We start from the raw sequence: 24542 nt of genomic DNA, 5'->3' as shown, positions 1-24542 counted from the left end.
TCTCTCCCTCTCTGTCACACCTGCAAACTTTCCCCTCCCCTACTTCCCTCCCATGTCGCAGTCTCTCTCTATCTCTCTCTCTCCCTCTCCCTTTGCTCTTCTGTTCTCTTTCTCCATGTAGGTGAGTTAACTGGGGCTGCTGGCACCACTGGGATAGAAAAAGAAGATTTTCCTTCCGTCGCTCTATCTCTCTCTCTCTCTCTCTCTCTCTCAGTTTGTGTGTGTGTGTGTGTGTGTGTGTGTGTGTGTGTGTCTGTATTACTCTATAGGCTCTTCCCTCCAGCAGCCTTTGATCACATCAGTCTCACACTCCTGTTGACAGTTTAGCACCTCAGTGCTGAGGGAGTCTTCCCTGCATATAACATATGTCTTCTGTATCTTTTCTCTCCTATCCATTTCCCCCTTTCCTTTTTTTCTCGTGGGAGGTCGGTTATCACTTCAAACGCCTCAAGCTGACTGTGAGATCACACTTATTCGCCTATATGCCATTAAAAGGTTATGATGGAGTACGACAAAGTAGCAAACAGATAGGGCACTGGGGATAAACATTAAAAGCTACAATCGGGGACCGACTAGCACATCTGCAGTGGTTGGAGCCGCGGTCTGCCTACAATTCCTCAAGTCCTTTTGAGTGGGCGAAAGTCCTCCAGCTGGGCGGAGGAAATGTGCGACTTGTGCATCAGGCTTGCAGCCAGTCTGTTTACATTATGCAGCTAGTTAGCTCGGGTTAGCTACCAGCCTTCATGAGCATGAGCTGTCAAGCCCTACGTGCAATTGTGAAATAGATTATGACTGATTCCTACCCTGTCGGTATGCAACTTGGCTGGCATTGAGTCAACAGTGCAGCTATCGCACTGCTCAGTGTAACTTACAGAATCCTCTGAAGATTACTGTATGGCTATAGCTGAATGATACAAAGATGCGGGTAGCACATCAACTGGTTGACAATGCCAATGAAGTTATTTGAAGCAACGGCGCACGGCGGATACTAGATGTGCCACCACCTTTATTGCAGTTCGGACATCGCTGCAATGCGCTTAATATAAAACATACAGATTGTAGCTTTGCCCTACCGCCCACATTCTTGAGGCCATTCTATTATGGGACACTTACAAGTTACATTACATTCTGGGAATTAAATTATATTCTAAAACAGCGTGCTTAATTGCATAACAAGTAGGATTTTCCTCGTACATACTCGTACAAAAATGATCCCTCTCAATCATATGAGCCACTATAAGTGTGTGGCGGTGTCTGTATCTTCCCCAGGGTGCCTGTATTTTACCTTATTTGGTCTGTTTCTGGGCGTCAACCTTTGGGTAGTAGGTATGGATTATTGGTGTAATTGAGCTGGGGAGGGGCCAACTTTGAATGTTATGTTAAGAAACCACAACAGACAAATCCTACTTGTTATACCTGTATGTAAAATTACTAGGATCAATCTCATTAGGGTCATTAGAACACAGTAGTCATTAGTGAAGGCCTAAACATTGGCAAATTGAAAATAAATAATAAATCAACAAGCGTGCAGTGAAAGTTGTTGAAAGGGGCTCAACAGATGCCATGGAAAGCAAGGTTTGAGGGGATTATGGGCCAAACGTGAGAGGATGAGTGGATGAATGAAGGATGATCTAAGGATTAACCGCACAAACTGAACCATCTAATAACAAAATCAGCAGGCTAATACACAACCTAGCAGATGCGCACGTGCGCACACACCCACACACTCAGGATGGATCCAATGTAGGGCTCCAACAGCTAATCGAACTATTCGATTATAAACAATATCGATAAAAAACAATAAAATAATAGATGAATAAAATATCCCTTTGGGCTCGTCATTATAGGCAAAAAGTTTCAAAGAATGAAAGATAAATAGAGGATCTACAAGCTCACAACGCAATGTGAGCTTGTAGATATATAATGAGCTATTTATTATTTTAGCATGACAGCATTATTCATCATCATTGCAACCTTAATCTAATGTAGTTATTATTTAGTCAAATGTCTTGTTTAATACTTTCATTGGCTCAATATTTATAAAACCCGCAGACAAAAAAAACTAAATGCTGAAATATGGAGAACAATATGATATCTTTGTGGTCTTACCTGACTGTGAGGGGGGTAACCATGGTAACCGAGGGTCAGGGGGTCGTTGTTCTGAAAGAGAGGAAAGCAGATCTTTTGATACAAGAACCTTAATGTGTGAGGCAACTACACAGGTCACAGGTCAGGTCGCTTCGAGTAACCCCAAGCAAAAAACATTTAGGTTCACTTGTTCAGTTGATGAACTGACAATAAGGTTGAAAGTAATATTAGTCTCCCTTCATGGCAGTCCAAACCTAGGCTATGTGTAATTCAAGTTGTTCAAGATTCTCCCACACACACACACACACTAGGGCCCGATCGATTTTTGGGTCCGATGTCGATCCCGACTTTGGAGAGTGTGATTACCAATGTTTTACACGATATCTTGTCAAAAAAGTGTTAAATCACTTCTGATTTGAAAAACTTGATTGATCAAAAATAACCAATCTAAAAGCTTGTAGATCTAAAATGTTTTAACCTTTTCTAAAACTTTTGAAATTTGAAACCTATGACGACATGCCCAAAATAGTGATGCCAGGTTGAAAGATGCTAAACATTTCTGATACAGTGTCATCAAAAAGGTCAAATAATGTCCGATATATCGGCCAGGCTCGAACACATTTTTATCTTGTTCACTCTCTCATTTGTTCCCTCTATCTTTATTCTTTACAACGCATCTCTATACTTGATGTACTAGTTAATTGAAACGCATCATCCTCACTATACACAGTAAAATCCTCAGTGTTCATTTACCCATTTGTAACTCTGAGAGTGTACATTTGCACACTCTCAGAGTTAACACCGAGGATTTTATTGTGTACCTGCCCAGTCAATCATTCCCCCGCCGAGTTTTCACCCCACTGGACCCGCTGTCTGTCTATTAAATTCATCCCACCAGAGCCGGGAGTTCAAGCGCACAGTGAGGAGAAAGAAATAAAGCGAGATAGAGTGTGTCACGTTGGCCGTTAAATCATAAAATAGGTCAGCGGTGTCAGTGAATATGTCGCCTATTGGCATGACATGGCGTCATCATCAGCCCTGATGCAATCTCCTACACATTCTTGTCATTTTCTCTGGCTGTGAAAAGCACAGTGTTGTAAGGGAGAAACACTTCTCTCCTTTTGAAGTAATTGGAATTCATGTCACTACGATCTAAAAATAGGGTGTGTAGCACTTTATTCGCGCGTAGATTAACACTGTATTCCAGCATTTATGCAAATATGGTTCATAAAATGTAAAAAAAACAAACAATATTTTTTACAGCAATTACCATGTGCTTTGAGGAGGGGGGGAATCATATTTGCCTCTCTGGCTTCATACTGTTAAATTAGAAAAACACATCATCTCGTCCCACATTTATCTTCTTTTCATCTGGAACCAATGTCCGTCTGCAGCGTCCCCAGGGGGAACACTTTGCTCTGCGTGCATCACAGCTTGAATCCTCTTGATTAATACTGTAGCCTTCTACCTCAAAACCCCATGGGGGCCTGTTTTACTAAAGCACACACTCACTAATATGAGTCTCCGAACGTAGACGCCTGGTTGAGGAGAGGGGGGAGGAAAAAGGACAAATAGGACAGTTTGTGCATGGTTCTAACGCCTAATGTACTGTATGCTCTGTCGTACGATGGCGGCAAGCGCCAGGAATAACAGATCTACAAGCTCATAACGCTTGCATCTGTGTCACGTTGTGAGCTTGTAGATCTGTTATTTTCGGTGTGTGACAGCGCCGCCAAGTATGCATCAATCAGCGTTAAATGTTTTTCCTCAGAGCCAAAAATTGACTTAATGCAACGGCTTTAGGGAGGTAGAACCTGTAAATAATGCATCCCCTTTTAGAGGTTTGACAGTCATGAATAAAGTATAAACTGTGCCTATTTTACAACAACAAGGTCCAATTCTTTCTGTGAACAAGATGCAACTGAAAGGCATGCAGCCTGGGGTCCATGACAACGTGTGAGGAAGTAGCCTATTAGGGCTGCAATTGTCTATATTTTTCTTAGTGGTTATTCTATGGATTACTTTTTTGATTCATCGAATAACCGAGAAGCCTGTTTACATCCCTATAGACTATTACAACTTTGGTGGAGGTTTGTATGGGGGGGAACTACCCTATGTCATTGTCAAGTTAACTAGCATCTGGAATATATATATTGGTGGAAAAAAAAGAATGGTGGATGTGGAAATGGAAATGGACGAGGGGTGGAGTGAGAGACTGAGGGAGGAACCAGGGCTAGACGAATAGAAGGGGAGGAGAAGGGAAACGGCAAAAAAAAAACACAGCAAAGGGAGGAAGGGAGGAAAGACAATGACTCATACATGAGCAGAGTCATGTGCTTAATTTCCTTGAGGAGCAAGGAAGGAGGGAACACAGTCATACAAACTCATATAGGCTACGGGGGAAAACTGCTGCGATGTTTCTCTGCAACCATCGTATGACGGTGTCACGCGCAGGAAATAGACCTACAAGCTCACAACGCGCCGTGACTTGTGAGCTTGAAGATCTGCTACTTCCTGCTATTTTGGTTATTTCCGTGCAAAGTATTTCAAGCTTAACATGGTTTCGTCTGGTCTTGAATGTTTGGTCTGAAGTGGATTTATTACAACTGTTGGCAAAGCCTACATAGCATAGAGTAACACATTCATAGCAGCTGTGGGCTGAGAGAATGTCTTCCTTTTTGTCTTTTTTTTTCTTTTCTGGTGTCGATGCATCAGACACGGCGGGAAGCATTAAAAAGAGGAGGACTGAACCGCAGGGGAAAGACAGTGTGAGCAATCAGGAGAAAGTAACAAGATGACTGGAAGTAAACAGATGGTGAATAAGAGAGGAGGTGGAAGAGGGGGAGGGGGGAGGAGGAGGGGAGGAAGGGTAGAAAAGGCTTGAAGGGGTAGGGAACAGGATAGGGCTTGATGGAGGTGGAAGAGAAATCTCCAAAGAGCATAAGATGAGGAGTGCAAAAGTGTGTGTTTACGTGTGTGTGTAACCATGCATATGTTTGAGTGTATGCCTATGTGCTTGCATTTGTGTGCGCGTGTGTGTGTGTCGTGCGTAAGCGGAATCTCAGTTACCTCAAATAATTTACATTCACAACAATTCACTGGGTTGTAGTAACAGGGTTACATAGATAAGACCATAATGGCATAGTAAAATCCTCAGCGTTAATTTAAATCTGAGACAGTACAAATGTAACCAAATGGACCCTCTCTCTCAAGAGTTATAAATATATACAGTAACACAAACATGTTTTACTGTGCAGTGGCTCTCCATAACACTTGCTTGCCCATGAGCTACACATTGTCCACTGCAGGTTCTGGTTTAGCACTAGGCCATTTCTCATTTTGCCCACAAACTCCTTTGATTAAGATTAATCAAATGAAGGGGTTTGTGGGCAAAATGAGAAATAGAGGCACGGATTTTCAATTAAAAAAAATAACATTTTGCCGCATATAATACATGTGCATGTTCACAAGATACTTGGGGGTATGTGTTTAGAATATGATTGCCTTTCAGCTCTTGTCATCTTTTTTGATAAAACACACCGTGCGTGTTATAAAGCAGAGGTAAACAACTGGTCGATCACGATCGACATGTTGAACTTCAAAGCCGCCACAGTCGAACAAGCCACCTGACTGTATTTGTATGCATGTATATTATGAAGTCCCCAATTCTACCGCATGCATGACTCCTTGCTACTGAACCTCTCATCCTGCAACAGGACGGCTCCTCAGAAGGAACCACATGTCACTGCTATGGAAGTCATATTATCAAACTGTAAAGCAGGGCACGCCGTGCACTCAAGAGGATGTGAATCCATTTCATCCGCTGAGCACTTATGTGCTAAGCCTGCAACCAGTCAGCCAGAAGACCTGCAGTTTATTTTCTCTCAGTACAGTTCACATTCTCCTGACTCTCCACAGTAAACCTACACTTGCTTTTTCAAGGACCTGCTGCCTGGAGTACAAGACAAGTGGATTTTGGGAGCTTGTTTAGCAGTTAGGTAAATACATTTGAACTAGTTACTGGTGTGTAAACATTAGTCTAGGGGGCCATCTTTTATTTTGCAACGGCTGCTCTCAACGGTCAGCTGTATATGACTTTCAAAATCAAGAAAAGGTAATTGTCAAGCTTGGAAAAAGCCAACATAAAATCCTTGCCAACACCAGAAATGACTGTAACAAATGACTTAACATCGCTTGATACATTGCATTACTTAAGGTATGGCAAACTAACACTTAACCTCCACTAGAGTAGACTGCCCAAAGCAAGCAAGTCTCCCTTCCCCCGTCTCTATCATAATTCAGTCAACAGAGCGCAGCCGGTGATCCTTCAAAGGGAAGCAGGGACCAAAAAAAAACAACTAAATAAATATTCTCAACGTGCTGCAGGAGTACATTTTTCTTGCTGACGGTTTCATTCTATTTCAGTGCCATGGCTGAGATGAAAGTACGTACATGGGGGTGATTCACCTACATTAATGTTCTAGTCAAGTCATCTATCCTTAGCTCTGTCATCCCAGGCAAGACCTTATTAGGTTAGAGGAGCTGGGTTCCAATACAGTGACAACACAACGTGGGCCACTCTGCACACAGGATGGAAATTGAAGCAGACAACCTCCTCTCAACATCTCCCAAAATCTCAGTTGGGCTGGAGACACAGTGTGCCGTTATGAATGCCTGTCAGCATGAAAAATGTAAGGCTCTCTGGATGCTGCAAGATACTGGAGTGGTGGCATGTTGGTTGTTCATTTCGGTGTTTCAAACATCCAATTCTCATGCAAAGAAGTAAGGTGTTCATTAATTTACAGGATGTTAATTGAAATTGTATAATTTAGGAATAAGTAAAAGAGAGGGAGTGGAAGATTATTGGCACTAGTGTGTGCAATGCGGTCATATATCTGCACAGCCGTACTTCAGCATGTGCTGATCTAGCCTACATGTGGTGTATGGATCTGTGTGCGATACCATGATCTCATATCTAGTTTCACTTGATAACAATACATCGTTTAAACCAGAGCTTCACATAGCAAACAAAACAGTGAAATGCCACAACTAAAATAAATAGAAGAATATTAAAACAATTAAAGCAAGTTCACAAATATATAGATATAATAATCCAATAAGCAACAACCCTGTGTTTGTTAAGCTAGTCAGTAGTGCATCAGATTTACTAATGGCATTACTGCTCTACTAAAAGTGCCTAATCATGAAAACAGCAATTTGACCATGTGGGAAATGCCATCATTGGTCTGTGGTTTCACAAAATGGATTGTTCATTATAAAAACCACACCCCACTGGCCTTAGAGACAGGGCAGAGTTCAATGCTGCTATGATGTCTGCAGTAAAGAAAATGGTTCTGAACAGTGATGGATGGGGGGGCAATAGAGGGAGAGAGCTATAAATCACAAAGTACTTTATGAGGGACATGAATGAGGGACATGATTCCATTTACTCCAATATTTTCCATTTTTCACTCTCCCCTCTCGGACAAACAGCTTTTAAAGAAATGCATGTGTGCATTACAAAGTTATTTCTTGGAAAGCTAAGCGGCCTCGTTTTAAAGTAGGAAAATTGAACTTCGCTCAGCCTAATTTACTGCTGTAATATTAATGGTGTCAATGGGTCAGAGGAATGAAAATACGTCATTGTTATTTATTTTTATTCACTCCAGGATGGGAGGTTTTTACCTTGCGTGTATGAATCACAGAGCAAGGTAGAACAACTGCTTACCGAAATACACTTAGGAGGTCCATTTCAGGCCATTGTTTACAAAATGATAGACAATATGGTCCTCATAAACCACAATCACATTATGTTGTTCTGGTGTGTGTGTGTGTGTGTGTGTGTGTGTGTGTGTGTGTGTGTGTGTGTGTGTGTGTGTGTGTGTGTGTGTGTGTGTGTGTGTGTGTGTGTGTGTGTGTCTGCATTGGATTAATCCTCTCCCTTTAGATAGGGATCTCAGGGATCAGTTTGGTTATAATGCCCCCTCCAGTACAAGCAGTGATCCTGTTGGATCAAAACAAAGCCTCTTTACTGCCAGTGATAGGGCAAATCTGTTCCTGCACTCACTTAAGAGTGGGGCCCCCTCCTCTCCCCTCCCCTCGCTTTTTCATTTCCGGACTGCCCTGCCAGCTGACGCTCAATACTTTTTAGGGGCTGAAGCTATTGATCCATACCTCACATGGACAGACACACAAACACAAGCAAACACGCACAGACATTCCCTTTTCCACTCTTGTCTGTTTTTAAGTGCATTACCTCCCTAAGCCTGTCTTCCAGCACTCCTAGACAGCAGCAATGTAAAGTAGCTGGCCATTAGTTTCCCAATACCAGAGAGCAGAGAGCTGCAAACCGACCACTTCACCTCCATTACCGCTGCTTACAATGGCAGAGAAATAGCTTTCTATCTTCCCATGGTGCTCTTAACCCCATGTAATGCAATATAATGATGTCTAGTGCATCTGCCCAGCCCACTGTAATGCTCCATGAAGAAAATGATCTGCCGTTTATAAATCACTTGAGGAAAGAACAAAGTTTGATTTGATTTTGTCAACTTGGGAGAGAAAAGGCTTTGACTGTGTCACTAATTGAAATGGAATGTGATATCATACAACACAAATCTGAACATGGATAGTTGGATACTTTGTGCTTCAGTTCAGAAGCACATTATGTAGAATGTTAAGATGGGTGCTCATTGTTTACCTCAAACACCCCCTCCCCTTCCAACCTACACCTTCTCCCCAAAGATCACACATGCAAACATTGACATACACTTACATTCTAAACCAAATGTTATCCACACAATTGCTCCACATGACAGAGGGTGTCTCAGCATGACAAAAGGTCAGGTTTGTTTACATTCCCTAGTCTTCTATACATCTATCAACGCTTACAAATAACCACAGGCGTCTGCCTACTGTGTACTGAGTGTGTGTAGTATGCCACGTAAGAGTAGTAGACGTGAATAAATGAATGCATGATCTAACGGCTACCAGAGTTTATACTGTTTCCAGTTCCCTAGCAGCAATGTTTGGAATTGACTGATCAGAATTACATGGGAGGAATGCCTGTGGCTCGCGTTGATGGCATCACGGGTCAACCCGCATTACCATTCCCTTGCTTCTTGACCCCTTGGGTGCGTAATTAATTAGTTCAGAGAATAGATTACAATGCACGGGCCATATAGGCTAACTAGAGAACATATTCATTCTTAATGCTGTTTATTAGATTATAGGCTTTTCAATAATGTCATCATCACACACAGTATAAAGGCCCATCGTGGGAAAAGTCATGACCAACGCCAGCAGCACCATGTTTTACACATAAATGTGTGTTTTGGCTCAAGTTGGTGACGATGTACACCAAGTTCAAGGTCTCCCCTTAACTCTGACAGTATACAAATGGAACCAAATGGTCCATTCCATTTGTATACCGTCAAAGTTACATACTTGTAAGGGTCCTAAGGGAACCCTAGAGTCCCTAGAATGCACTTTGAGAACCACTGGTGAGGGTGTACTACACAACAATTAGGTAATGATAAATAAATCCTCACCTGGCCAACCTCGCCGATGATCCCAGAGCCGTCGATCCGGGGACGCTTGCACTCTGCCCCGGCCGACTCGACCAGAGCTGCCGCTGTCTGAGCGTCGGGTTCCGGATCCCCTCGTTTCATCCCTCGGATAGAAGAACCAGGAGCGCCACCCGGGTTGTTGGGATGGACTCCAGCCATGGTTTCCAGCTCCCGGTCCATTAGACCCCGGGACACGGGCAGCATGAGTGATGCTACGTCGGTCGACATTAACATTTAAAAATCGTCTGATGCTCCCCTGTCTTTCTCTAAAAAAAATGGGATTAAACTGTCACCTATTCTTGGCCACCTCTGTGCAATAGCCTGTGTTAGACTCCTCTCTGCAGTGGAAAAATAACCAAAACTGAAACGAGATGTTTTTAAGCTTTACTGTGGTAATGTTTGCCTATGCAATGTTTCTATGAGGCCCTTTGTATGACCCCACAAGGAGTTGGAAGGATTCGGAAATGTTTTGATTATACGATCAGGCTATTTAAGCACCGCTTTGTTTTTAAGCATACGGACGAAACAGCCAATCAACACCACTTATCCTGCAGTAAAAACACGGCGGTCCAAATTCACAAGATACAAAACATGCCCGTCAGTTGAATTCCCATCTGTATTACAGTCCTGCTGCGGTTGCTGATCATGTATCTACTGTAGGCTACCCGAGGCCCAAGCTATATCTCAGATCATAACAAACCAATTAAAACACTGATCAAAACAATGGGTCAAGAACATACCGCCCAATTACTATTACACTCTTTATTGTACAAGATCAGAGAGGTTTCAAAATCATCCTACTGCAACCTCCTCAAGACTAGAATCCCATAACATGTCTTCCCTATGATCGCTTTTCCTCTAACACAGCGAGACTTTTACCACAAAGGTTACTGAGAGGCAATCGTCGTCAGGAGCTCCTCTCCTCCCCCATCTTATAGTCCTCTATTATGCGTAAAGACAGTGTCTCCCCAAAACAAAGACAACGGGGTTGCGGTGTTTCCTTCTGCCTCTTCGCTTATGTTTTTTTTTTGGTCTGGATCCCGGTGTATGTTCTTGTGGCGTGTGTGCGCTACAGAAAGGAAATCGTCTTCCCTCCCCCTCTTCGTGTAGTCATTCCCCTTCCCTCCCTCGTCTCCCTCCTCCTCCGCCTCCTCCTATCTTCAGCTCTCCCTTTGAACGTTCAGCCAGGCAGCCATGTAGTGTTGCCATGTCCGCTTATTATAAGCGACTTTGGGCTTGTTCTTCTCTAAAGTGTAGTTGCTTATTTGGGGCTTTCTTCCTTAATGTTGTTTAAACCAGTGGTTCTCTAACATTTTCATGTCAAGTGACCCCACATTAATATGTATTCCACAGACCCCCCCCCCCCCCCCCCCCATCTAAAAACATGTTGTGGCAGGGACCCCTGTACCAGATTTGTGTTATATTTCGAATACTCACGCTTTCGCTTTTTCCCCATAAGATTTTTTGGAAAATAGCAGATCTACAAGCTCACAACACGTCGCGTTTTGAGCTTGTGGCTCGGCTATTTTCATAGCCAATGCATGCATATCGGTATATAAAGTGCTCATGTGGCCCGTAATAGTCGCTTCCTTTGGGCTTGTTTTCTTAGACCTGGTTGCTTATTTTTCACGCAAAACCTGGCAACGCTGCAGCCATCAAATAAACGCAGTGTGCCGCAGTGCTTACATCCACTTCTATGGGAGCCTTGCGAGGTTGCTGCCATGCGTTCCCCTAACATTTGACATGTTGTTCTGTTCTGTTCCGTTAGGCGAGTGGTGTAACATTTCTGCCAAATGCAGTCTATACAAATACATTTTTAAGACCATTTTAACCTGACATGTAAGAGCTTAAGAATGTGAAATGTATAAGAGCTTAAGAATGAGAAATAAAGAGCTCTGCTTCAAATCAAGTTGGCTTTTCACGTGTAAATACTGGGGGCTGTTGGTAAAAAAGAAAAAGTAGCATTCCTAAATCATTACACAACAGTTAAACCAATACACAGGCCGCTAAGGTCTTTGGAGACCTGCAGTGAGTCATGGAGCATGTTCCCCCAGCATTTTTATAGTTTGGATGACACCCAGTGGTCAAAGGCAAAAACAACAAACGAGCACTTGTACAACTGTGTGGTCAAGCTTTGTCATTCATTGTCACAACATTTAAGTGCTAGTTATCTAGCTTTAAGCAGGCATTCTTACACTTGCTATACAGGGGGAAACCCAGGAAGTCCTTTTGGGCCAGAGTGTTGGGGACATATGGAGCATTAACATAAACAATGCTGGTGGAGCACCTTTTGACGGAGTGACACTTCCTGCTATAAAACCTAATGGCTGCAAGCAAGGGAGCAGAAATGTAATACACACGCACACAACATGCACACATAGCTTCCTTTGAGGACTTTTATTTACAGTAAACAAGTGATGCCTTTGGCCTGGAAAGAAGAGAGTAGGGATACATGCAATTCACAATATAGCATGTCCCTTTGCTACATCTTTCTTGGAGAGGAATAAATTGTAGGGTATGAGTCAGGAGCTTATCAAAATCATCGACGGACTGGTCTCTCCACATCTTAGCTGAAAAACAGGAAACAGATCAGTCAGTGTTAAATAATTCAAACCACTCATTACTAATCCATAAACCTGCTGTTATATTGGACCATGGCCAGTCTTCATTCTCATGCTCTTTCTAGTGAATTGTCTTATGGGCCTCACAGATGGGCGTTATTCATGCATTCTTTCAGAGTTCAAAATGGGTGTGGTGGGTGATTCAAAACAGAACAGTGTACCGTCTTTTTTGCCTCATCGTCATTGACCAAAGCATCCCTCGACACATGGGCCATCAAGCGGAGAGCAAACTTCAGTTGAACACATGAAGTAGATCTGAGAAGAGGGTAAGAAAAAGGAATACATGCATCTCCAATCTCAAAAACATGTAGATAAGCAAGTTATTGTTTTTCCTTATGATTTTCACTTGTGCCCATTCAGAGATTTTCAGTTTAGAGCTTGCTCTCAGAGGTTAAGTGTCTAATGGTAAAAACTATCTAGGTCATTTTTGTTTTTGTTTAACCACTAAACCCTATATATTTCGTTAGCCGAGGCACCCCAGGGGTCTATACTTGGTCCCCTCCTTTCTTCACTCTACACCAATTGTCTTTGCAGAAAATAGCCAATCTACAAGATTGTAGATCTGCTATTTTTCTGAATGTTTGCCTATGGATGCGGTTCATGTGTTAAGTAAGCCATTTTTGGGCGGTGCAACCGCCCCTATATGTGAGGGTTGGAAATCGACACCCATTGCACCCCCCCAACCCTGCGCTGTGATTGGCCACCATTGTACCCCCCTAACCCTGCACCGTGATTGGCCATCATGACTCTATTCAGGACTGTGATTGGCTAGAAACACATGACACATGTGCATAGCCCTATAAATAGGACTATGCACTTAAAAAAAAACACATTTATGTTTTTTTTAAAGTGAATCACTTCCATCACTGTGATGACCACTGTGACCACACCGCCCACTTCACACTGGGTGTGATTTTTGTTTGTGTGTGTAAGGTTGAAACCCTTTATCAATTAGAGAGCCTCCATCAATTACCTCCTCCTGCTCAGCAGTCTCGCCGCTGTTAAGGAACTGGAAGGTGCTGATGTTGAATCTGCGTATTTGTTTTTGAGGAGAGGGTGGTGATGGGGGAGGGAGGACATCCTGCTGGGGGGCTGGATCCAAGGGGTTAGGACATCTAAAAGTAGAAGACGTAAAAACTTCTCAAAATATTGAATATAAAAAATATTTACAACACTAGAAAAGCGCGCTCCTCAGCGCAGGTCTCCGCCAAGCCGGGTTGACTACCCAGAATTTGGAAGGCAGACATAGCCAATTGGAATGGAATCTGAAAAGTCTGACAGATACGTCTTCACCAAAATCGAAATTATATGTAGGCTACCGAATTGCCTAAGTATCGTCAAAATCTGTAGTAGTAGCAAAAAGTGTGTTTTTAAGCAAAAGTTGCGGAATATCTTGTCAGGCGAAAATAGCCGTGGCCTATATGGGGAGTTGTGTCAAGATCCAAGGAATACTTTGGGACTGTACGACCTATGGTTCAAGAGCTATAGGCCACAACGTGAAGGGCCCTGTTATAGCGCCACCATGAGGCCAATTTGAAAAATGCGGGGCAGCAGAGGTTCCTCCTTGGCCTGGGAGTGTGAATGCAAAGTTTCACAGCGATCAGATTAGCTGCTCACAGAATGGCAGAGGCACAGACACGTATAGTGGCGGAGAGTAGACCAATGTAAAAGTGCAAATATGGAATTTTGCGCGCACCGACTGTAAAGTGTAAAACTACTTTAAACTAGTTAGCTAAAAATGGCCCGATGCAGGGGTGTTCGGCAAGAACTAAACTTTTGTTTAGTTGTTGTTGCATGAGTTCTCTGTCCCTACGGTCCAGGAATGGACCTAGTGTAACTACCCATGGAATATTGGTTACGGGTTTGTCTTCCGATCTTTCTGTCATGAAAGCCTTGGGCTTCAGTTTGACTGAATAGTTGTCTTGTCCCCTCTTCGAGTCTGATTTAAGCAATGTCTTTAACAGAAAGGAAAACCCTTCTGAAACCCTCCTTCAGTCCCCTGCCAGTCTTAGCTTAACAGGGTTGCACAAACCAGGCCCTCCTGGCCCTGCCCCCACAAACCCCTCTCAAATCCAGTCTCTGGCTGAGCTCTGCAGGGCTTAAGGCACCAGGGACATCCTGCTTGTTGGCAAGAACCACCAGAGGGGCTGTCCTGAGATTATCAGACATCAGAACCTGATGGAGCTCATTACGAGCTTCTTCTAGCCGACCATCACAAACACCAGTCAAGCTGTATCAGCATTGAGGCATCTCCAGTGACACCTCATCATCCTCTGTCCACCCACACCCCAAATTGCCAATTCACTGGCTCTTTTTTTTGCAAGCATCTCAATGTTGAATCCTACAGTTGGCACCGCAATCATGGTCTTGTTGTACTTCAGGTTGTAAAGCATGGTGGTTTTCCCTGCTCCATCCAAGCCAAACATAAGCACCTTTGCTTGCTGTTGAGGCTTGGAGCAATGAATGTCCATGTCTGAAAACACTTATCCCGTTTGTAAAAACCTGCTTAAAACTGGATAACTGGGAACTAGTCTGCTTGCTGGCGTGTCCGGCAAGAACTTAACCAAGCTCTGTATTGTGTGACAACCAGTGGAATAATGGTTACAGAGTTGTCTCTGCTGGGACTGTAAGAGACACTGATCCTATTCGTAAAGAAAAAACACTTAAAACAGTTTAACTGGGAACTGGCCCGCTTGCAGGGGTGTCAAGCAAGAATGTAACCAACAATTTTAATTTCTGCCCTTAAAAAAAAACAAATGTTTTGATGTTATAGTTGCCCGTTTTTATGAGTTCATCAATATGCACTGTCCCGTCCAAATAAACAAAAAAAGTAAAAAGATGGGATAGAAAGAGGGGAAAAAATAGAAAGAGGGTTAAAAGCATAAAAAAAATATCAACAGCCAGAAAACTAATTCAAAGTGGGGGGGACTTGAGGAAAAACAAGGTAGGAAAAACGAGGTAGGAAAGAAGAAATAAAAAGAGTCCATATGCAGTATTAGATATAACAATTTTGTTACATTACATGCATCATCTTTTTTTACATTCTCTTGAAACAAACTGAGGGCTAACCTACCCGTTGTAAAGTATCACCCATGCAGCATTTCCTGAGCGGGGGTAGGCCACACAATAATGCACCAGCAGCACCAGTTTGGGGTCTGGGGGGTTCAGCATCCGCAGCTCCAGGTAGAGCGGTTCCCGCAGCAGCTTTCGCAGGGGCCGGTGTAAATCAGGGTAATAACTCTTGTAATTGGGGTCTAGCAGAAGAAAAAGGGGAAGAAAAGGAAGTGTTCACTTGAGACAAGGTGCTGCTTTTTCAAAGAGCTGAACGAGCCAATTGGTCATCAGAAGCATTCATATGGTGTTGCCGGTTGTATTCCAGCATTTAGTCATTATCATAGTACTATAAACAGTACAAAATGATGTCAGATTAAAATACATTTCTTTTTTACTCCCAAAGTATGTAGTGGTATAAATGTTGACCATTTACCTTTGGCAATCCTGAGCTGTACTCCAAATATCCCCTGGGATTGAATTTGGGAACCCAGAGTAGGGCTTTTGACCATGTAACCCACACTGACCACAGAACCTGGCAGGTACCTGCATTCTACCAATAACCTGACAGAGAGGGACACAATCAGAGATGTTTTTGCACAGTGTGCAATTCTACAATGGTAAAAGATACTCAATGCATCCATCACAACAGGCCAATAATCCATTAACCCATCCATTTGATTGTAGAAACAAAGTAGTGGATCCTGCACACTGACTCGAGCTTGCAGCTACAACTTTAAATTCAAACTAGATGTTCAGGCATGTGGCCCCTGGTGTGATTATTCTCATAGCAGACTCCTGAACAGTGTTTGTGCCAGACAGTGCGCCTCACAAGTCTGGATGTTACGTTTGTGACATCCACCCACAAGGCAATTTTAATATACTAAAGGTTTGGGCCCTCACATCTACGTTACACCACTGACCCAACAGATATGCCCAACTGCCCATATATGGAGGTCCGGTTGTCCAGAACCGCTGGTATATATGGAGACTGTCCGACTTCAAACTCGGCATGTGTATTGCCAAGGACCCAAGGGAGTGATGTGCACAGTAGGAAGTCGGTCGGATCGGCGATTATACAAAAAATATAGATAAATCCGCAAATTCCCATATATGGAGTACTCTGATGTCATCAATATGACGTCATAGTACTGACATCATAGTCTGGCCAGGACTTCATATTTGGGCATGGCTAACACAGAACCTCGTCAGCGCAAATCGGCGTTGTTAGGCTTCAATTAGTGTTGTGTCTGACATCAGTGCATGTTACACATGTAACACTCAGAAACCACCTCTCCATATATGGCCATGTTACTTTTCTTATGTCCACCATCTGCTGAGAGAGTGACAAATGCACACATCTACAGATTGCATGCACAGAATGCAAAGATTCCTTGGTTTATAGATAGAGATTACTCTGTAGTTTTGCCTACAACAGTGGTTCTCAACCTGTGGGCCGTCGTGAGGATATTGCAAGTGTGCCCCCAAATAATTGGCAAAATACACTAAGATTTTAATGATGACATGATATTAAGATAGAAATAATGTAGAAACTATTTCATGTTATGCTTTCTTTAAAACCTTGAAGAAATGTGTTAGTTCCACTGATCCAAGCCGGAACACAATTGATATAACATTGTCATATAACCTCTATTAATCACTCTAAATATACTGACATCACGATGTTGATCTGTCTGTGTTGATTTGATAATCCATTTTTATACATGTTCTGTTGTTTTATGTGTTTGTCCTGTCTGTCTGTCTGTCTGTCTGTCTGTCTGTCCTGTTCTGTTGTGTATCCTGTCATCTGTCTTGTTGTTTACTTGTTTTGTCATATCTGATATTGTTTGTTGAATTGGTTGTTGTAATTGCTTTTTGTTGTTTAATGTTTTGTTTCCCCCTCTGTTTTTTTTTCTTTTTTGAAAATGTCTATACAGTGTATCATGTACCTAGGATCCCCTCTAAAACGAGATGCTACATCTCAAGGGGCTATTCCTAATAAAGAATTTCAATATAAAAATAAACACTTCACGTGGCCCACCCGTCTGACCACTTAAAAAAGTCTACCGACTGCGATGTTCAGCGCTCTACACTTTACTTCATTAAGTGCTTTCAAGATTTTCAAGTGGCCCTGATCCAGAAAAGGTTGAGAACCACTGGCCTACAACACAATGCCTCACTACACATCCAATTATGCAAAGCACACAAAAATAGATGCGGAAAGCTGACATCCCAACGTCTCTCCATATTTGGGCAAGACAAAAATCATCATCAAGATCCATACGCGGTCAGAGATCCAAGCCGTTTTTGAACCCCATCTTGTTTAACCAATTTAAACCTGGTGTAATTAACGTTTCAAAAATTGGGTACATAACAGAGCTTGTAGATTGGCCATTTTTGCCATTCATAACCCTAACCCATTCATATAACCCTAACCTTGAGTCGTTAACAAAACCGTAGCCCAAAAAACTAAGAAAAATAAAAAGTCAATGACTCTGACCTAACTGGAGTGTCTCTGGTGATGGTTCCATAGTTGAGGGTGATTGCTTGGATCACGTTAGTAATTTCCACCATATAGATCACCGTCTTACCCACCTCCTGTAAAGACAGGGTAGAGGAAATGATCAAGACTGTTGCACAGCACTCAAAAAACATGATCACTTTGGTGAGTCAAATGTGCCATTCATATCCTCAAAATAATATTTCAGTATTCTGAGATATGACCACTGACTGTTAAAGCTCACCAGTCTCACAGCCCCACAGCCGTCCATTGGTATCTTGAAGAGGGCATAGTCCGGCGTCACCTTCTGAGGGGTGCAGGAGGAGTTGCCAGCAGTAACCAGCGAGGCAGGGGACAGAAGGTGCTCGTTGAGGGACGAAGGGACAGAGAAGACAAAGTGACGGTCCATAGTGCACTCTGATGGCGGAGGGGCACACAGATCAATCAGATACACAAAAGCTCAGGCATGACTATATGCCTTTTCACACATCTAGCAACTACAGAGCTAAGTAGCATGAAAATGCCATTGGCGACAGAAGCACAGCTCACCATCCATTGGATAGTAGCAGGCAGGGGGGGACTTGCTGAAGCAGCAGCCCACAGAGAGGCACTGTGTCTGGGATGAAGAGATGGAGCCACAGGGGAGACGCTGGTCACTGGGAAGGTTGCACTCTGTGCGACAGCATGACAAATGTCAGTCACACAGTTAAAAATAACATTATACTGACTGAATAAAAGCAATCATATTATCACTGTCGGGCAGAAACCTTGCATCTCAATATTTCATCTTAATTATTTTCATAAATGAATGCCCTATTCCATACATTATCATATGACAGTGTTGCACTTAAGTTTAGAAAATAGTCAATCTACAGGCTCACAATTGTGAGCTTTTAGATTAGCTATTTAAAAAAATGTTCATGCTCAAAATAGGGACGCGAGGGGGAAAGTGGGCAAGCCTGTGGCTTTTATACATTTTTAACCAATGAAAAGTATTAACACCAGTATTAACTAAATACAATTAGAATCATATGGATCTCGAGATCCACTGGAATGGTGTGGCTTCAATGTGGATATCAGAGTTCAATGGCCAGCCTGTGAGGTCAATCACAGAGTCCCTTTGACTGCCATTATAAAATTTACCTTAAAAGTAAAAGGTTTTGGACATACAAGATTAACGTCAGACAGTGACGATATCAAAAAGTGGGTATTTCACAATATGTCTACCTGTGTGAGACACCGGAATAGAAACTGGACAGGACAATTGAGCCTCTCTTCTTCCATGCAGTGTTGTGTAGACAATATTGATGAGGTGCTCCTTTCCCTTTTTTTTAAATATAAATGTGTATGGGAAATGGATCAAATATTCAAATAATACAGGGCTCAGTGTGGAATTTGGGTTTCAATAGTTGCCTGTACACTGGGTTTTAATACTTGCCTGTACACTCATATGACAGTCTGAATTGAGGGGGAGTTTTAGAATGATTCTGCCATCTTTTCCCTTGCTGCCAGAATACCCACAATGCGTAGGGGCATCCTGAAGTTTCATCTGGTTCCCTTTGATGTCTAAAAATTTAAGGAAATGCAGTGAAGTCTGAGTTAATAACTATTTACGGTAGATGCACAAATGGAGACAGAAGTAGTTTAAATTTAGCTCCAAAAACATGAAGATGTAAGAAAAATGACTGCATTCAACACATACAAGCACTATGGTTAGTGTAGTACTCACAAAACTTAACTAAACAACTATTCCCCACCTCCACTCATCTCAGTACGCGCCGCAGTGCTTGGGAAGTCAGAACCACAAACCATGTTGCAATTCAACTCATGCAGAGATGATGACAACCATATGCACCTGAAAAACATACTATACAATACACAGCAAAACGCACCCTTAACAACAATTCCAGCGATGAGACCAGGGGGGAGTTCTACAGTCATACGGTGAACAGAACAGTACACTTTAGGCCTGGGGATAATGGAAGGGGTGCTCGGGTTCTGAGTGCTGCTTGGTTGAAAAGGCAATCTGGTGGGCGGCACTGGGGTTTCAGTAGGACGTTGGTATGGACACTTCAGCTCCAGGGTCCTATTCTTTGCCAGGGCCAGGTCCCAAAACCTCACAATAAGGGTACTGGAAGTCTATGGGGAGAAGACAGGAAACTGATCAGCAAGGTCCAAAATTCCTTTAACTTCCAAAACAAAAATGGTTGTGTTGGTGGGCATGTACAATATGTGAGAATTAATAAATACCATATACCATTACAGATGTGTTTGGAAGTGAAAGCAAAGAACATTCTGGTGGTTTGAAAATGAAACCAATATTGAGGTTCTAACCTGAGGCTGGATGGGGCATGCAGGATGTGGAGAGTGGAGTGTCACTCCAAGGCCTTGTGTGTACTCCAACATGTATTTACAACGTGGTGGTGGCACACTGGAGTGTGGTTGCCATGTCTTCACTGCGTCAACATCTGGAATAATACATTAGATGGCACATTTTCTAGATATGTGCTTCACCTCTTCATGCCAATCTTGCCAAATAACAATCCAACAGGCACATATTTTGTGATAAACTGTGCTCTTGGTTTGCGCTCTAAAGTTTTGGACCAACAGAGTGGATTATACTAGCTGCATGGTTGCAGCAAAAACAAAAAAACTAGTTCTGTCATTATTCAAATAATTGACATGCATGTTCACACAATAAGGCTGGAAATATGATATAATACATTAACACACCCCACACACACATACCACTTCCACCACCCTGTGGTCTGTCTAGCGTCATCTTAAGGTTCAGGATTTACAGTACATGCTTTTGCCGCTACTGTTCTGGCCTGCTTAGACAACTACAATATGCCATTTTTCACATCTGGCCTTAAAGAAACAAATGTGAGGCCTGCTCTGAGGGATGCTTGGCAGTGTCCCTTTATTCTATATTTGGCACTCTTTGAAGAGGTGAACAGCCACATTTCAGGCGAGTGAAACTGGACAATGTTTACACTAAAAACTCCAACTGACCTTGAACCCGGATGGAGTCTGGGTCAGCAGAAGGCAACGAAACCCTCATCCTCCCTGCCAGACACTGGAGGGAAGGGGAAAGCTGAGGGGGTTGAGTGACGGTGGTGGGGGGAAAAGTGAAGCTACTTGTTGATTCAGTCTCTGGGGTAGTAGGAGATTCAGTCACTGAGGCAGTAATAAATTCAGTCTCTGGGGTAGTAGGAGGAATGGCAGTGGTTGCATAAGGATGCAGGGGCACAGGGTATTGGGGTGGATACAAAGTATGGGGTGGATACAAAGCATGGGGTGGATACAAAGCATGGTAGGGATGGTAGCTACAGAAGGCATGAGCATTTGGAGGGCAGATGGGTAGTGGATAAGGTTGCGTTGGTTGAACTACGGGCACTGCTGTGTCAATTGGACCTGAGGGTTGTTCCTGAGAATCACAAGGTGGCCCCTTGGCAGGTGGAGGCATGGGTACATGAAAGTGCCCATGGGGATGATAGTGGTCAAATGAACCAGGTGGATAATATTGACCAGAGGAATAGCTGGGAACATGGGGTTCTTCTGGGACTGTAGTCTTAGGTATAGAAGGGATAATAGATGTTATAGGCGCCGGAGGAGGGGTGGGCGGTGTTTGCAGCTGTGGATAGTACATAGGATAAAAGGGGTTATAATGTCCATGTGGATAGAACAGACCAAATGGATGCTGCGGGTGTTGTGGACCCAAAGGTTGCTTCGGAAATTGGGGAGCAGATGTAGGTGGAAGAGGAAATGGTCCATGGAAATGTGGTTCTCTAGTGGGTGAGGGGTAGTAGTGTGGATGAGGATGATACTGAGGGTACAATAGACCCATAGGTAGTTTGGGGGGCTGGGTACCTGAAGGGAGGTCTGGAATAGAGGGCTGGGAAGGGGAATTTGGGTCGATTCCAGGAGACTCGGTCAACTGGCCAGGCCATATGGGGTGCTGGGACTGTGAAGACTGCAGTCCTGGGGGACTGCCTGGCGTAGGCCGTGGGAGATGCGTAGGCCATGGACCAGGAGGGCCTTGATAGCCATCGTAAAGGGTTTCAGTTGGTGGTTCAGGAGGAGGAGGTTGTTTGCTTGGTGGTCTCTCGGGGTCTGGGGAATGAGGATACTGGGGGTCACCAGGAACATGGGGTTCTTCTGGGACTGTAGTCTTAGGTATAGAAGGGATAATAGATGTTATAGGTGCTGGAGGAGGGGTGGGCGGTGTTTGCAGCTGTGGATAGTACATAGGATGAAAGGGGTTATAATGTCCATGTGGATAGAACAGACCAAATGGATGCTGCGGGTGTTGTGGACCCAAAGGTTGCTTCGGAAATTGGGGAGCAGATGTAGGTGGAAGAGGAAATGGTCCATGGAAATGTGGTTCTCTAGTGGGTGAGGGGTAGTAGTGTGGATGAGGATGATACTGAGGGTACAATAGACCCATAGGTAGTTTGGGGGGCTGGGTACCTGAAGGGAGGTCTGGAATAGAGGGCTGGGAAGGGGAATTTGGGTCGATTCCAGGAGAATCGGTCAACTGGCCAGGCCATATGGGGTGCTGGGACTGTGAAGACTGCAGTCCTCCTGGGGGACTGCCTGGTGTAGGCCGTGGGAGATGCGTAGGCCATGGACCAGGAGGGCCTTGATAGCCATCGTAAAGGGGTTGAGTTGGTGGTTCAGGAGGAGGAGGAGGTTGTTTGCTTGGTGGTCTCTCGGGGGCTGGGGAATGAGGATACTGAGGGTCACCAGGAATTGGGGGTTGAGCGTATGGAGGAGATGGTAAGTGGGGTAATAGATGAGGGTAGACTGGACAGGAGAGATTAAATTCCTGTCTGTTCAAAAGCAGTTTGAGATGTACTCCATCCTGGAAAAAGAAAGAATCATACATAAATATACCCTGGTCACGTGCCAGTTGCTGAAAATGATAATAAATCAAACTGTATAACCGAAACTTACGCCAACAGTAACACAGGGAGCACTGAGGGGAATGAAGAAAAGACATTGACCAGGTTGGGAGTCTATAGTGTAAGCGCACACTGTTGACGCAAAAGGATCCCAATTATCATTCACTGAGAACAAAGGATAGAAAGACATGCCTTTAGGATTCCAATCCACTACTTCATAAAACAAGAAAAGTATAATAAAAAGGAGTTCCGGGGCACCTTGATGGCTCAGCCAGTAAGAACTCTGAACATAAAGTGCAACATCTTGGCCAGGGACTCTTGCCTTCTCTCACTTCCCTGTTCTATTTGAATAAATACATTTAAATAGCCTTAAAAATAACTAAATAATAATAAACTAAATTAATAATATGTTGGGGTCCTCATGGATTACATTATATTTTGCAAATACAGCGCAGATAATAAATACTTTCATAATCCTTTTAAAACATTCTCCCAACAGGACTTGACTCTCAAGAGATGCATGTCATCCAGTCAAAGTATAAACTAAAAAATCTCAATTGAATTTGTGTGAAACTAGCGACCCATAAAAGTCTGCGACCCAAATGTTTGGGAAACACTGCACTAGCCAAACAAACCAGCACAGGATCCTCCCACTTACCCATGACCCAAGCTGCAGAGCAAACCCCCTTCTCCCCATAGAGATGGACAACCATGCCATAAGGGGAACAGAGGACCAGGGGTGATGGAGGAGGAGCAGGACAGGAGAGCTTCAGCGGGGCTCCCCACCACTGCATGGGCAGAACATAACTGCCATTCTAACAGAGGGAGAAAGGGGACAATTACAACATGACGAGATTATTTATGTTTTAATGTCACAGCAGTGATAAAGGAATGGAACGATGATCTCATCTCATGATGAGATCATCTCTCCTCTGGAGAGGACTGTTACTGGATTATAATATACATAAAAAACAAATAAAAAATGTTTCATGATGTCACAAAATAATTTGAGACATCCGTTGTGTTGTTTCAACTACACCCTTACGTTAATTCTACACTTTCAGAATTAAATGAACATTACAGATTTTATAGTGTACATACAGTAGCTGTGACACACAAAGAATAAAAGAACACAACGGACAGAAAACAGTACTGTAACAGGCATTCTCAACAGAGATCAAGACCTGTGTAGCCCTGCTAAGAGCTACAAGCCCCCAACATCTTGATTAAGGAGACATGCTGCCTCTACTCTACCTCCTGTGTGATGTAACATCCATCATAAGGTGCTGTCATCACAAGGTCTCTCCATGATGCCATCACAGAGTAACCACAGTGTGGTGGCAACCGGAACGGGGAGATAGGGGTGGCATCCTCTGTAACGGAAATTGTGATTGCAGTGGTTCTCAAACTTCAAGTCAAGATCCCCCCAAATTAATATGCATTTGGCCACAGACCCCCATCTGAAAATATGTTGTGCCAGGGAACCCCATGCAAGATTTGTGTTATAAAATGTTTTTAATATATTCAAAGATTTTTTTTTTTGAATTGTTGATCATTTTTGATGTAGCGCATTGTGAACTTGTGGGTCTGCTATTTTCAGACAGCCAATATAGGGTTAAAGTGGTTAAACTGATTTTGACGCTATATTAACTAATTTTGCTGGGACCCCCTGGAACCCCCTCAAGGACTCCTGGGGGTCCCCGGACCCCACATGGAGAACAACTAATTTATTGAACAAACAGCACAAATTAAATTACTATATATATATATGGAAATCACTATCCACTTGAACCCCTAGTGTCCATAT

At 43.2% G+C, this 24542-nt stretch overlaps 1 protein-coding gene across 2 annotated transcripts in view; it reads right to left on the bottom strand.

Annotated features, from left to right (window-relative positions):
- The window catches only part of rbfox2 (RNA binding fox-1 homolog 2), a 35634-nt gene extending 24891 nt beyond the window's left edge, over positions 1-10743 (bottom strand). For both annotated transcript variants that reach the window (XM_084075956.1, XM_084075957.1), the window contains exons 1-2: positions 9639-10743; positions 2110-2160 (exon numbers count right to left, since the gene is read on the bottom strand). In XM_084075956.1, coding sequence (XP_083932082.1) covers positions 2110-2160; positions 9639-9890 — 303 coding nt within the window. In that variant the 5' untranslated portion in view covers positions 9891-10743. The remainder of the gene's footprint in view (positions 1-2109; positions 2161-9638) is intronic.
- Between the last annotated feature and the right edge of the window lie 13799 nt (positions 10744-24542).

Source organism: Gymnoscopelus microlampas (assembly GCF_963454915.1).
Source record: "Gymnoscopelus microlampas genome assembly, chromosome: 2".
NCBI lineage: Eukaryota > Metazoa > Chordata > Actinopteri > Myctophiformes > Myctophidae > Gymnoscopelus > Gymnoscopelus microlampas.
Note: the sequence above shows the minus strand (reverse complement) of the source record. Positions and strands in the feature narration are given on the sequence as shown.